Genomic DNA, 15,202 nt, shown 5'->3' with positions numbered 1-15,202 from the left:
GTGACACATACCGCTCCTCAGAGACTAAATTTAGCACCGCTTTGCTTCTCTTCTCCTCCGTTTGTTCTGATGCTACGTAGGGATGCCGACAGAGGCTAGCTAGTCGCCTCCTCTTTTTCCCTCTCCTCCTTTTTGAAGGTGTGAATAATGCAGCAACAAGGGCATATTGTTTGAACTAGCAAAGCTAAAAATAACAATAGGCTGTCAAATTGAAAATAAATACTGTATCAGCCTGTTCCCAGATAAAATGATCTAACACACGGTATATTTTGTTTGGGATGTGGTTTTAGTTCTAGCATCAGATGTCAGCTGTTGGCTGAAACCAGACTGTATACAGCTTCAGCCAGAGGGGGTTTACGTTGAGTTCTAGTTGATTTTGTAACCAGTGTTGTTGTTATAGTGGTTAGCTAACTCACCAAGCCTGGTGGTCCCAAATCAGTTTGTTCTATCTTGCCACCTGGACATAGAAGTTGGCAATACAGAACAAACAGATCTGGGACCAGGCTAGCAGAGGGTGGTTTAAATTTAGGCCATTTTGTAACCTGTGTTTTTTTGTTGTGGTTGGCTAGAAGAAGAAGAAGAAGAATCCTAACTCACCTGGAATCTGAGGATGATGGTCCAGATGAGTCCCAGGATGAGGCGGTGGTTGCCGTCGACGATGTCGTGTGATCCCATGTTCTCCAGGTGGACCCTCTGCTCCTTGAGGAACTGCAGGGCCTTGTCCACGTTCTCCAGGCAGTGGATACGCATACGACCCTTAGTGGGCTTGGGCTGGGGGGAGAGAGGGAGAGATGGAGAGGAAGGGAGGAGATAGGAAGGGAGAGAGAAGATAGAGAGAGAGAGCGTGAAAGAGAGAGAGCGAGAGGGGAATAGAACGTAAACGTGTAGTGTGTTGCTATTTAGTGCAGTGAAGTGATTAATGAGATTGTGACGAGTATTTCCATTCTGATCTGGACATCATCAGATCATGTCATAACAGGGACAAAAAAAAGCACCCAGACTAAACACACATACAATACATCATAAATACACATACCGTACACACCGTCCACACACACACAAACGTACCAGCTTCTCTTCAGAGAGGAGCTCCAGTAATTTGATGAGCATACGTCCATCCCTCAGGTCCAGGTACAGGTCAGAGATACGGCAGTTGACCCGCGACAGGATGGAGTTGACCCATTTAGTGAAGGTCTTCTTCTGGACCGCCTCGCGCTCATCTGGAGGTAGACAGAAAGAGAGCTAGGTCAGATATCCCCTGGTTAGACAGTAATAACCTAGGAGTTTGTTTTGTTGGGGTTCGTTCACCCAAGCACCTCTATACCAGTAGAATCTGAACTGTAAAATAAGTGTTATCCTTCTTGCTTTATCCTTTACAGAGGGGGGGTGTACATTATGGAATGTATCATGTATGGAACGTAGCAGGACACAAACCATGTGTTTGTGTGGGCAGTTGCGTGAAGGAAAACTCAAGGCTTGACTGAGTAAGTGTTGAGAACAGACATTAGAATCCACAAGGCCCCTGAGAGTAGGAACATCAATGTTGTTGTGAGTTATGTAAGTTGGAATAGCGAATACCACTACCCACCTGGTGGCATCGGGTCTCCCTACTGGTTAAGAGCAGGAGATCACAGTCACACTTTAAAGTCCCCATCAACACACTTTCAGAGTTTCAAATGACACCATATTCCCTATTTAGTGCAGTACTTTTGACCATAGTATGTGTGTGACCATAGTATGTGTGTGTGTGTGTGTGTGTGTGTGTGTGTGTGTGTGTGTGTGTGTGTGTGTGTGTGTGTGTGTGTGTGTGTGTGTGTGTGTGTGTGTGTGTGTGTGTGTGTGTGTGTGTGTGTGTGTGTGTGTGTGTCTGTGTCTGTGTCTGTGTGTGCGTCCCAAATATAAGTGCAAAAAACTGCATCCTTAATGACTTGTACTATAAATGATTCAGGCCCTCAGCCTGTGGAGAACAGAGACAGAGAGAGAGACAGAGCGAGAGAGAGGGAGACAGACAGAGAGAGAGAGAGGGAGAGAGACAGAGAGAGAGCGAGGGAGGGAGATAGAGAAAGAGAGGTAAGAGAGAGAGGTAAGAGAGAGGGAGGCATATTGAAAAGAGGGAAGATAGAGAGAGAGTGAGGCATGGGAAGAGAGGGAGAGAGAAAGAGAGGGAGGCATGGGAAGAGAGGGAGAGCAACACACACTAAGAGAGCGGAAGGGAGGTAACCCTGAGATAGAGGGAGAAAGTAGAAGGACAAGCAGCTAGAGGGAAAGGTGAATGAGAGAAAAGGGGGATAGAGAGAAAATGATACTGGTGGGGACTAGAAAGAGATGTAAGCTTTTAAGCCTGGTCTGTAGAGACCAAAATAGGAACATTTAAAAAAAAAAGAGTCCTTGCTTTTGAATCTCTCAAAATAACATGTCATCATTGCTCTCACATCTATTCTCTGCATCGTCAAAATGTAACAAATCTGTCATCTTTGACCATGTTATATAGTCCTATATTACATAAGAGACCAGGCAGTATTGTTAAATGAGCCATGTCCCATTCTGTTTCTTGCCTGGTAAATAACAAGGACCCTACTGCACAACATCCACGTGGATTACCCCCACCATAATGAAAAAGTCATGACAAATAAAACATCCAAAACAATGTCGCAAAGTGCGTCCCAAATGGCACCCTATTCCCTACGTAGTGCACTACTTTTGACCAGAGCCCACACTTCTCCCATCCAGGCCAGGTCTGTATCAGTACAGGTTGAACTAAATACTACTATGTTGGTTCACATGCTGCTTCCTCCCACTGCTTTCCAGCCCTATCCGCACTCTGACTCCAGCGAGCGACAGCCACAAGACACATGACTTATTGATGCTGATGGGTTTTCCCCTGTACTCAGGCAGAGCCAGAGAGCCAGAGAGAGAGAGCCACACTCTTAGAATAAAAGGTGTTCTCTGTCCCCATAGGAGAACCCTTTGAGGAACCTTTTTGGTTCCAGGTAGAACCCTTTTGGTTCAAGGTAGAACCCTTTCCACAGAACCAAAAAGGGTTACCCTATGGGGACAGCCGAAGAACCCTTTTGGAACCCTTTTTTCTAAGAGTGCAGAGCCAGGCTGTTTTCCCACAGTTAGCCTCCTTATATAGCTCTGGATGTGGCTAGCCCAGCAGAGTCAGCCCGGCAGAGTCAGCCCGGCAGAGTCAGCCCGGCAGAGTCAGCCCGGCAGAGTCAGACCGGCAGAGTCAGCCCGGCAGAGTCAGCCCGGCAGAGTCAGCCCAGCAGAGCCTGAGACCATAGGACGTAAAGAGGAAAGGACTGGTAGTGTTACCTGCGGGTATGTAATCTCGGTTAACCCAGAACTAAACTCTTGGTTTATGTTTACGTAGATGTCCACGAGAGATTAGTTTAGCTGGTATGTAACCTCGACTTGGAATCCCCAACTAAATCAGCTGTGTTGACTAGCTACTCCATTTGTTATATTAATGTTTAAAGTCTGTCATGAGAGACTATAGCGGGTTCTGCAACCGTCCACGGCTAAACACAAGACCAGAGAACACAACACACTGTAAAAAAGCCAACCAATTGATTAATCAGCGTTATTCTGGGAGTTGGGTGGACTTCATAAGGACAAGAAATGTAGCTCATGTGTCAAAGTTTGCTCACTCAACGAACTTTGCTCACAATGAGCTGAATGTTTAAAATCTTGTTGAGTCAATGTTTTTAAATCTATGTTTGCCTTTGTAAGTCGACGCTGTATGTTGGTTCAGCTATATGCCCAAGTGTTGAGCAAACTCCCAATCCTATCGCTGCTGGTTGCCTTACAATACATTGAATCAGCAAACTCTGCTCGAAGTGAGCTGAATTTGAACAAGCTTGTTGAGTAAAATGACAAATGTATGTTTGCTCAAAACCACGCAAACCACGCCCATCACTATGATATTTCTCAGCGTGCTCTATTGATTTCCACAATTGTTGGTTTCAATACCTGTGTTTTTGCATGTACATTGATTGGTTGATTCATTTTATGCTACACAAACATCAATAACATATATTTTTCTAAACTAATCCAATCTCTTAGTAGTTTGACTTTTTGCACTCGTTACTGAGATGGCTGTTCCAGTTTATAGGCACTCGCACTAATCACTCTTTCATGCCCTGACAGTCATTCTCAATGCAGGTTGTGTGGGAAACGGGTAAAATGATGTTTGTAGTGTAGCTAGCCACTGCATGGCTCTGAATTGTCATAAAGAGTTCATAAAGAGTTTCATTTTGCACTGGGAAATATGCAAATAAGGTACAATAAATTCTCAAGTTGAATTGTATGTTCACGCAACCTAAAATTGTAAGTTGAGTGAACATGCAAATTCAAAATTGAGAATGTATGTTGGTTCAGCTAAAGTTATATGCCCAAATTCACACTCCTATTGCAGCTGGTTGCCTTACAATTATACACTGAATTACCTTTTTTACAGTGCACAACACAACACAACAACAGACAGAGCACAACGCGACACATCTGCAGCAGTCAAAACAGAGACAGAACAAGACATTAACAAAAACCTTGTGGAGCCCGTGGTCTAGCAGTAATGCTCCCACCAGAAGCCAGGTTCAATCCCCACGTCCACCTTTTCTACTATTCTCCCACTTGCCTGTCTCAACCTCTGTTTCCCCCCAAAAACGTATATAACCTTCTATAACCAGAATACAACCTGACAACCTGACCAGTTTAGTCCGTTGGGAAGAGTGCTGCAGGAGTCTGGGTCTGGTGTGGAGCATGGTTGATGAGAGGACAGACTGACAGAGACACCGGGGTAGCAGAGGCACCCAGCACAGCTAAGCAACACCCACCCAGGGCAGTGGGAAATACTTTTTTTTTAAAATGGCATCATTTCAACTCAACACAGGGAGCCGCCTGAAGGAGTCTGGAACAGGAGCAGGGTGAGAGGACAGAGACAAAGTAGAGGTAGAAATAAACAATGCATTGCAGACAGGTACAATGTATGACATTGTTACTCTAGCAGATACACAAAGACACACAGCAGAGACAGAATGAAGTACAGTTGGCGGAGCACAGAATAACAGAGATATAACACACAGACAAGACAGAAAGACATAACACTAACAAAAGCATGATGGAATAACAAAAGCATAGGTCATGAATCAATATGAGGCAGGAGAGATGATGAAGACATAAACGGAAACACAGAGAGAGCGAGAGCGAGAGCGAGAGAGAGAGAGAGAGAGAGTACCAGGTTACATCATGGGTAAGAGAGTTGTGTGCATCAGCATTTGGGTGAATCCAGGGGGGCTATATTCAAAACACTCTGACTTGGAAGAGTTTCACATCTCCATAAGAATCCCCTGAGCCCATTAGACAGCAGCGGTCGGCTAAATGTTGAAATATACCAGAGAGAATAAATGAAAGTATGTCTCTCTCTTTCTCCTTCCAACCTGTCCTCTTCTCTTCCTCCTCTCCTCTCTCCTCCTCCTAATGTGTTTCTGTCATCAGGGAGCAGGCTAGAACAAGCTAACGTAAATTCACAGTGACGGACAACAGCTCTCTTTGAAATTCGAATAACGGAGAGAGAAATTAGCAGTAAGGAGAGAAGGAGAAAAGGAAGAGAGGAGGGATGGATTATTCAATAGATGTTCAATACAGTCATCTGTGGCAAATATAAAGTTTCTGAATAGTCCCATAGCTCATCAGGAGAAAAGAAACCAAATGAATATGAAAACAGCTTGTGTTTATGTTACGTCATGCCACGGTGACGGAAGGTGAAAATAGTTCACGTAAAATATGAATGTAGCAAGTGTAACGAAGGGGTGGTAGCGCAGCTAAGAAGACAATTCGGTGAACACGTAATCATACATAATCAATCCCGCTCGGATTAAATGGGAATGAACGGTTACAACAACGGCCTGCCGCGAATGGCAGAGGGAAAAAAGAAAAACACGCCATATCCTTTTTAGGAGTTTGCTCCATGAAATATTCAGATCAAACTCAGCGAACAATTGGGGCATAGCCACTGCTTCCTGAAAATAAATAAATAAATGCACACACACATTAAAAAAGGGCCACTACAGCGGAAGCACAGCACTTTTCCCCCGACTCTCCAGCTCACACGACAGCAGGAACAATCAAACCACCCACATGCTCGCTTGCATCACAAGCTAGACCTCGCCATCAAGCCCTCCCCCACCTCAATCTGTCCCAAACACAGAGAGAGGGATGGGAAGGGCACACAAGGAAACGGTGCTCTCTTTTTTTTACCCACTGTGGGGTTGGAGGTGAGAGGTGGGAGGGACAAATCCCCACCACCACCATCCCCACCACCACCACTGCACCTTAACCCTAACCCTGAGGGGTGGGAATGAGAGAGGGTGGGCCGTGAACCCACCACTACCATCACCACCCCCAGCCCCAGACTGGACCTCGACAGCAACTTGTAGCTAGTGTCCAACCCACTACCAACACCATCACCCCTAGACCAGTCTGAACACCAGGTACCTTGCAGCTGCCTGAAGCGTCCATCCAGGATGGAGCTGAAGCAGATGTTGGAGGTACTGTAGCTCAGCCACCTCGCCTTCTTCATACTCCTGCCAGAGGTGGAGGCGTAGGAGGAGGTGGTAGGGGGTGGAGCGGGGCGCGGGAGAGAGGGGGCATGACGCTGCTGACGTCTGGCGGGGGTGCAGGTGGAGGAGGACGAGGAGGACGAGGAGATGGGGGAGAGACCCAGACCCAGTCTCAGAGGGTGAGGTGCTCCAGATCCTGTCTTGGGTATAACCCGGAGGGTCCCATTCCTCTCAGGCTGGTTCTCTGGCTCCCGCCTGGTCCTCCCATCGCCCTTAGCTTCCCTTCTCAGGGCTCTGTGGATGGGTGGGGTGCTCCGGCTGCGGCTGCTGCTGCTGCTGCTCAGAGTTGCCCGGAGCGGGGTCTCTCTTCCTGGGGTGATGGCTCTGTCCCTGGTGGCCTCTCTGTAACTGTCCCTGTCCCTCCCTAGCGCCACTCCACTGGATCGGAGGTCTGTGGAGGTCTCCCTGTTGGTCTCCCGGGTCACCCTGGTCTTCAGGCTGATCTTCACTTCTCGGAGCCGAGGCTGGGTGATGGCACGCAACAGACATGGAGACGGGCTGCTCATCTTGAGTCCTGAGTCCTGACCCCAACAACGGAGGGAGTCTGCAGGACCTGGAGTATGGAGCTGGGAGAGATGCTCAGCTCAGCAGCACTCCACTTCTCTCCGCTTCTCTCTCTCGCTCTCTCTCACTCAGTCCTCTTCTCCTGTTCCCTCTACCTCTCCCGTATGACTCTCTCCTGTTCCCACCCCTCTCTCTCTCTCCCTCTTTCTCTCTCTCTCCCTCGCTCTCCTTCTCAGCTCAGCTCAGAGTGGTTCTTTCTCCAGCGCACCAGCCATGCATACAATATGTTCCAGGCTGCACACAAGTGTTCCTGACAAGGCTGTGCACCCCCCCACACACACACCCCGACTAAATGGGACGTGTAGGATGGAGGGCTTATCCTTTGCACATGCCTCAGTGATCATACATGTTTTACATGTTTTAGGCAGTGGGGGAACATCTTCATCAAAGTGGATCAGACAAGGCATTCCCAACCTGAATTTTAGAAGGTTATGACTTTGGATGTAGAGTCGATGTTTGACGTAGGGTCTAACATGTCTAACATGTTGTGTCATGTAAGTGTAATCTCATTATGAACAGCTCAGACAGTAGATGTAGCTCATACTTGGTTTGTCCACAAGCTGAAAATCAACACTGATGTGTAAGAGCTACTACCTCCTCTTTCCATTGCCTCCGTCGTTCTCTCTCTCCCTCCCCTCTCTCTTTCACCCCCCCCCCCCCTGTCTGTGACAGGACACTCTGATTGCATTACAGAGACATCAGTGCAGTAACACAACACACCAGCTAGCTACACAAAAAGGTTCTAAAAGGGTTCGGCTGTCGCCATATGAGAACCCTTTGAAGAACCATTTTTGGTTCCAGGTAGAACCTATTTGGTTCGGCCTCCCGAGTGGCACAGCTGTCGAAGGCAATGTGTCTCAGTGCTAGAGGCGTCACTACAGATCCGGGTTCGATCCCGCTGACACGGTTGCCAGTTGGACGGTGTTTCCTCCGACACATTGGTGCGGCTGGATTCCGGGTTCAGCGAGCAGTGTGTCAAGAAGCAGTGCGGCTTGGTGGGGTCGTGTTTTGGAGGGCACATGGCTCTCGAACTTCGCCTCTCCCGAGTTCGTACGGGAGTTGCAGCGATGGGACAAGACTGCAACTACCAATTTGATATCACGAAATTGGGGAGAAAAAGGGATCAAAAGTACCAACAAAAATTGTAAATATTGTGGAACCACTTGTCCACGGCATCACTGACCCGACCACTGTTTGTGGCTATAGAGCTATGTGCCCCTCACCTCTGCATCTCCAGTCCCATGGTTCCCCTGTTCCATAGACGGAGGCACTAGTTAAAAGGCCTTCAGAGTGAGTACCTATTGGCCCCAAAGGTGTGTCACTGATTACGATCCCAGGCAGATATCCCAGAGATCCAAGCTATGGGAAGGCTGAGCCTGTATCCAAAATGGCACCCTATTTCCATATAGTGCACTACTTTTGACCAAATAGGGAAATATGGCGCCATTTGGGACTCACGGGAGGGCAGCTGTCCACATCGCTCACACTGGAGCATTCTGGGAATGTGCAAACGATCCCAGCAACTTTAGGGGTGTGTATGTGTGTCTGTGTCTGTGTGTGTGTGTGTGTGTGTGTGTGTGTGTGTGTGTGTGTGTGTGTGTGTGTGTGTGTGTGTGTGTGTGTGTGTGTGTGTGTGTGTGTGTGTGTGTGCGCGTGTGTGTGTGTGTGTGTGTGCGTGTGTGTGTGTGTGTGTGTGTGTGTGGGTAAGAGAGACTGTACGTATGATAAGTCTCAACTGCTCTGCTGGGAGTGTGTGTGGCTGGCAGCCAAACTCTGACATGATGATACAAGGCTCAAAGCTATCAGGTAGACTTATTAAACATACTGCACAGCACAAACAAGCCTAGATAGTATTCTGCCACTGCCATCTTTCATGTTTTCTTATATGGACAGAATATAGACATTGAAATAGATGAGAGATATGGATGGAAATGGAAATACAAGGAGGGGTGGGACCAGCATTTGATCCCATGCAGACATGCACTGTAAGCGGTGGTACTAGCTGCTGGTGGCTAGCTAGACCATCCCCAGGCATCGCGTTCTGCCAAGAGGCTTATTCATATAATAACTGATTTCAAGAGACAGTAGGTGACAGAGAACGACCCATAAGGGAAAAACACCCCAATAACACAACCCAGCCCACATCAGAGCCCTAGGTCTGCCCTCCCAGCTCCAACTCACCTGTTAGGGTTTTGATGCGTGACCTCTCAAACAGTCGTACAGAGCTCTTGTCATTGTCCAGCTCCTCTTCCAGCAGCTCGAAGCGCGTGTTGATGCGGCTATACTGCTGAGTGATCTCCACGTTGTCAAAGTCCGTGGTGGACGTCATGGCAGCAGCCATCTTGGCGGTGGGACGGGGGCCGTTGGCTGGGGTGAGGTAATTGGGGGCCGGGGACAGCCTCAGCTGCTCTGGGAGGGGAGGAGGAGGAGGAGTGGAGGAGGGAGAGATACAGTAGAATGGACCTCACACAGCAGGACGTCTGAAAGAAGGAGAAATAAAGAGCTATTAGCATTGATTTTTTTCCCATCTTTGATTCACAGACATGTGTGGAGACAGGGTTTTCTATCAAAGGTCAATGGCTGAATTATGTTATGAGTACGATAGCTGTATTATGTTATGGGTATGATAACTGTATTATGTTATGGGTATGATAACTGTATTATGTTATGGGTGTGATAGCTGTATTATGTTATGGGTATGATAGCTGTATTATGTTATGGGTATGATAGCTGTATTATGTTATGGGTGTGATAGCTGTATTATGTTATGGTTATGATAACTGTATTATGTTATGGGTATGATAGCTGTATTATGTTATGGGTATGATAACTGTATTATGTTATGGGTGTGATAGCTGTATTATGTTATGGGTATGATAACTGTATTATGTTATGGGTGTGATAGCTGTATTATGTTATGGTTATGATAACTGTATTATGTTATGGGTGTGATAGCGGTATTATGTTATGGTATGATAACTGTATTATGTTATGGGTGTGATAGCTGTATTATGTTATGGGTATGATAACTGTATTATGTTATGGGTATGATAACTGTATTATGTTATGGGTGTGATAGCTGTATTATGTTATGGGTGTGATAGCTGTATTATGTTATGGGTATGATAACTGTATTATGTTATGGGTGTGATAGCTGTATTATGTTATGGTTATGATAACTGTATTATGTTATGGGTATGATAGCTGTATTATGTTATGGGTATGATAGCTGATTTATGTGTATGATAGCTGTTTTATGTTATGGGTATGTATGATATCTGTATTATGTTATGGGCAGGATAGTTGTATTATGTTATGGTATGATAGCTGTATTATGTTATGGTATGATAGCTGTATTATGTTATGGGTATGATATCTGTATTATGTTATGGGTAGGATAGTTGTATTATGTGTATGATATCTGTGTTATGTTATGGGTAGGATAGTTGTATTATGTGTATGATATCTGTGTTATGTTATGGGTAGGATAGTTGTATTATGTGTATGATATCTGTGTTATGTTATGGGTATGATATCTGTATTATGTTATGGGTAGTTAAGTTGTATTATGTGTATGATATCTGTGTTATGCTATGGGTAGGATAGTTGTATTATGTTATGGGTAGGATAGTTGTATTATGTGTATGATATCTGTGTTATGTTATGGGTATGATATCTGTATTATGTTATGGGTAGGATAGTTGTATTATGTGTATGATATCTGTATTATGTTGTGGGTAGGATAGTTGTATTATGTGTATGATATCTGTATTATGTTGTGGGTAGGATAGTTGTATTATGTGTATGATATCTGTGTTATGTTATGGGTAGAATAGTTGTATTATGTTATGGGTATGTATGATATTTGTGTTATGTTATGGGTAGGATAGTTGTATTATGTTATGGGTAGGATAGTTGTATTATGTGTATGATATCTGTGTTATGTTATGGGTATGATATCTGTATTATGTTGTGGGTAGGTTAGTTGTATTATGTGTATGATAGCTGTATTATGTTGTGGGTAGGATAGTTGTATTATGTGTATGATAGCTGTATTATGTTGTGGGTAGGATAGTTGTATTATGTGTACGATAGCTGTATTATGTTATGGGTAGGATAGTTGTATTATGTGTATGATAGCTGTATTATGTTGTGGGTAGGATAGTTGTATTATGTGTATGATAGCTGTATTATGTTGTGGGTAGGTTAGTTGTATTTTGTGTATGATAGCTGTATTATGTTGTGGGTAGGATAGTTGTATTATGTGTACGATAGCTGTATTATGTTGTGGGTAGGTTAGTTGTATTATGTGTATGATAGCTGTATTATGTTGTGGGTAGGATAGTTGTATTATGTGTATGATAGCTGTATTATGTTGTGGGTAGGATAGTTGTATTATGTGTATGATAGCTGTGTTATGTTGTGGGTAGGATAGTTGTATTATGTGTATGATAGCTGTATTATGTTGTGGGTAGGATAGCTGTATTATGTGTATGATAGCTGTATTATGTTATGGGTAGGATAGTTGTATTATGTGTATGATATCTGTGTTATGTTGTGGGTAGGATAGCTGTATTATGTGTATGATAGCTGTGTTATGTTATGGGTAGGATAGTTGTATTATGTTATGGGTAGGATAGTTGTATTATGTGTATGATATCTGTGTTATGTTATGGGTATGATATCTGTATTATGTTGTGGGTAGGTTAGTTGTATTATGTGTATGATAGCTGTATTATGTTGTGGGTAGGATAGTTGTATTATGTGTATGATAGCTGTATTATGTTGTGGGTAGGATAGTTTTATTATGTGTATGATAGCTGTATTATGTTGTGGGTAGGATAGTTGTATTATGTATATGATAGCTGTGTTATGTTGTGGGTAGGATAGTTGTATTATGTGTATGATAGCTGTATTATGTTGTGGGTAGGATAGCTGTATTATGTGTATGATAGCTGTATTATGTTATGGGTAGGATAGTTGTATTATGTGTATGATATCTGTGTTATGTTGTGGGTAGGATAGCTGTATTATGTGTATGCATAAAACAAAATAAAGAACCCAGAAGACTACCACTATGTTGAGAATTAGCATGTCAAGATGGGAAAATAGTGAGGTGTAGAAGCCGTTTGGCCTGTTTATGTGTTGTGCATATGTTGTCTGTCAATGGTTATTTTTACTTGTTTTGTACACCAGAGGGCACTATATGTTGGGGTCATGGGTCACTGGTCAGTGTGTGTATATAGGTAGCACAGGTGACCAGGAAGTGTTAGCACAGGTGAGAGGAGAGCACATGTAGTTGTTACTGTGTCACAGATATAGCTTATAGAATGCATCTCTCTCTGCACCTTTTCTATAGGAATATGTGTTTTGGAGCTATTTATATTTTATATACCCAATAAATGAGAATTTCACCCAAAAAGAGTAACATTTGGAAAGTTGATTTTTGTGGACGTGTTATGGACAGCTCTCTCCTGTGCCAGTGGCTTTTCATAGGGAATCGCCACTACATGAAGTCTTACTAAACTATACTGGTGGCAAGTAGTCTAGCGGTTAAGAGCGTTTGGCCAGTAACTGAAATGTTGCTTGGTTGAATCCCTGAGCCAACTAGGTGAAACAAATCTGCCGACGTGCCCTTGAGTAAGGCACTTAACACTAATTGCTACTGTAAGTAACTCTGGATAAGAGTGTCTGTTAAATGATGTAAGCATTTAGTATTAAAAAAAAGACTGCCTGTCCATGCCTACAAAAGATGGCAGACTATAGGAAGACAACAAACTCTTCTGAATGTAAAGCAAAAATGTCAAGAGAAGAAATGCTGTAACATACATCCTAGGAATGTATACTGTTTTGTTTACAACCTTTTGCTGCTATTTAGGAATCACAAGTAGTTCCCTTCACTCCTCAACTCACTCATCCCTCATCAGCCGTGGCCATTTTCAGCGACATATCCCCCAACCGTCACAGAGTGGGGTGTGTGTGTGTGTGGAAAGGCGGGTAAAGGTTAGCCACCAAGATAGCTCTATCTTAGTGCAGCGTGCCGCTCTTATCACCCCACACAAGGGAAGGGCAACCCCCGTATCTGTCTCTACTGGGTAACTTGATGAATGTTCCGCACAAACCGCCTTCCTGTGATGCTGTACCGTCAACGTTTCAACTGTAAATGTGGGTGTGCGGGTCTGTGTGTTTCTGCTAGCTACACCTGGTTTAATGTTAGCGTGGCTGGGAGGCAGGTAGCCTAACAGTAACAGAAAGGTTGTTGGTTTGAATCCCTGAGCTGACTAGGCAAAAAAATCGGTTGATGTGCCCGTGAGCAAGGCACATAAAACGACTTGCTCTGGATAAGAGTGTCAGCTAAATATTGTGTGGGAATGTGTCTGTACAGTCCAATGAATATGGGAGTCCTTGTGTGGTGTTCTCCTGTAGTGCAGAAATACTAGATATTAGTACTAGAGAGTCATAATTCAATGCAAATCATAGATATTGGAGCCAGTTATGTTTACAATGTGGCCAGCGCCCGACTTGAGCTATGCACGTGCAGCTTGAACCTTCACATAAATCATACACTGATGTCAACGGGGATCTGGGAGAAAGTTAGTTATAACACACAGACTTTATGTTCATATTGTTATCTTTGATCATTTCTTATTGTTGTTGCGTTGTCGAGAAGGAGTCTGCAAGTAAGCATTTCGTTGGACGGCGAACACCATGTGTATCCTAATAATAAAACTTGAAACGTACTGTATCTCAACTGCGTCTCAAGGATTCAACCCAACCCAGCATTATTGCTTTGAGTTCTATTCACATGTTCAGAAGTGTAACTGTTCCATCTTTATTGTGGAGGTACAGTTACACTACGCACATTACCTCTCTCCTCTCCTTACACGACATAGTCAACCTCTGGTTTTAAGGAGATAAAAGGAGGGGGCCCTGGTTGTGGTTACGTAGTATACAGTGGTGTTAGTCCAGTCGATCTAGACTCAGTTTAGCCTTTATAAATCATAAGAAATAAGAGGGAGGATCGTAGATCAGCACTTCTTTTAAATGTGTATTTTTATTTGCGAGGGCGATCTGGCAAGAAGGCAAAACAGGGAAATAGCAGCGTGTCCATAAAATATTACAAAAAAAACATACAAAATACACACAAAAGACAAAGTGTCACAAGTTAAAGATACAATTGAATATTAGAAACAACTGCAGTTATCACAAACAGTGTTGTCAATCAGAGTCTTAAAAACAGGCAAGGACTAACTTCCTAATTTCACTAACTATCTTTTGAAACATGTTCCAGGATGAAGGGGCATTATGGGACAAATATTGTTTCCCCATCTCAGTTCTAGCCTTAGGAACAGACAGGGACAGCAGCGACTGGGAACGAAGACTGTATTGAGTGACTGATCTGGTCAGTATGGAACAGAGAGGCGCTTTGTGAATTTCAGGCCCAGGTCTCCCTCCTCCTCATCTCTGTATCAGTCCCGTGCAGGGGGATGTTATCAGACATAACCCTACCTCCACCCACTAACTAGCAGCACAGGGGATCCCCTTATCACCGCACACAAAACCTGGGCCAGCTCCAACAGAGCAGGCATGTCCCTCCGCTATGTGACGTGCATGTCTGCTGACACCATTAAATCCACTCGCCTAACTGCATGAAACTCAGGACGCCATGTTGGTCTGGGCCAAACTGACGACAGGAGCACATGTCATGGCATGGCCTCTCTGGATTCTACATGGCATGGCATGGACAAAGACTACCTCTTTGCTGAACTGGCAGCCTCTACCCAGGCACAGCTTAGTTCAGGTGGAGGCAGAAACCTTAGCCCCATTACAGTCCTCACCAATTATAATATCAAAAACACCAGCTGGGTACATTCAGCAAGACACATCTGTCAATCAATCATCCTGATTGAACAGTGATTAGAGTGTCTATTCAAACCTTTTCAAAGGAATTTCATGATAACTAGAGAGGGTAATGGAAATACAAAAACACCTCCCTTCGTATAAAATATAAAGGC

The 15,202-nt window shown here is 44.3% G+C and overlaps 1 protein-coding gene across 2 annotated transcripts in view; it reads right to left on the bottom strand.

The window, feature by feature from the left end:
• Positions 1 to 15,202, bottom strand: part of sptb (spectrin, beta, erythrocytic) — a 50,383-nt gene that overhangs the window by 25,965 nt on the left and 9,216 nt on the right. For both annotated transcript variants that reach the window (XM_029729597.1, XM_029729595.1), the window contains exons 2-4: positions 9,369 to 9,667; positions 1,069 to 1,220; positions 598 to 771 (exon numbers count right to left, since the gene is read on the bottom strand). In XM_029729597.1, the coding sequence (XP_029585457.1) occupies positions 598 to 771; positions 1,069 to 1,220; positions 9,369 to 9,528 (486 nt within the window). In that variant the 5' untranslated portion in view covers positions 9,529 to 9,667. The remainder of the gene's footprint in view (positions 1 to 597; positions 772 to 1,068; positions 1,221 to 9,368; positions 9,668 to 15,202) is intronic.

This window comes from Salmo trutta, chromosome 33 (assembly GCF_901001165.1).
Source record: "Salmo trutta chromosome 33, fSalTru1.1, whole genome shotgun sequence".
In the NCBI taxonomy this organism is placed as follows: Eukaryota; Metazoa; Chordata; class Actinopteri; order Salmoniformes; family Salmonidae; genus Salmo; species Salmo trutta.
This window is presented reverse-complemented; position numbering and strand designations above follow the sequence as displayed.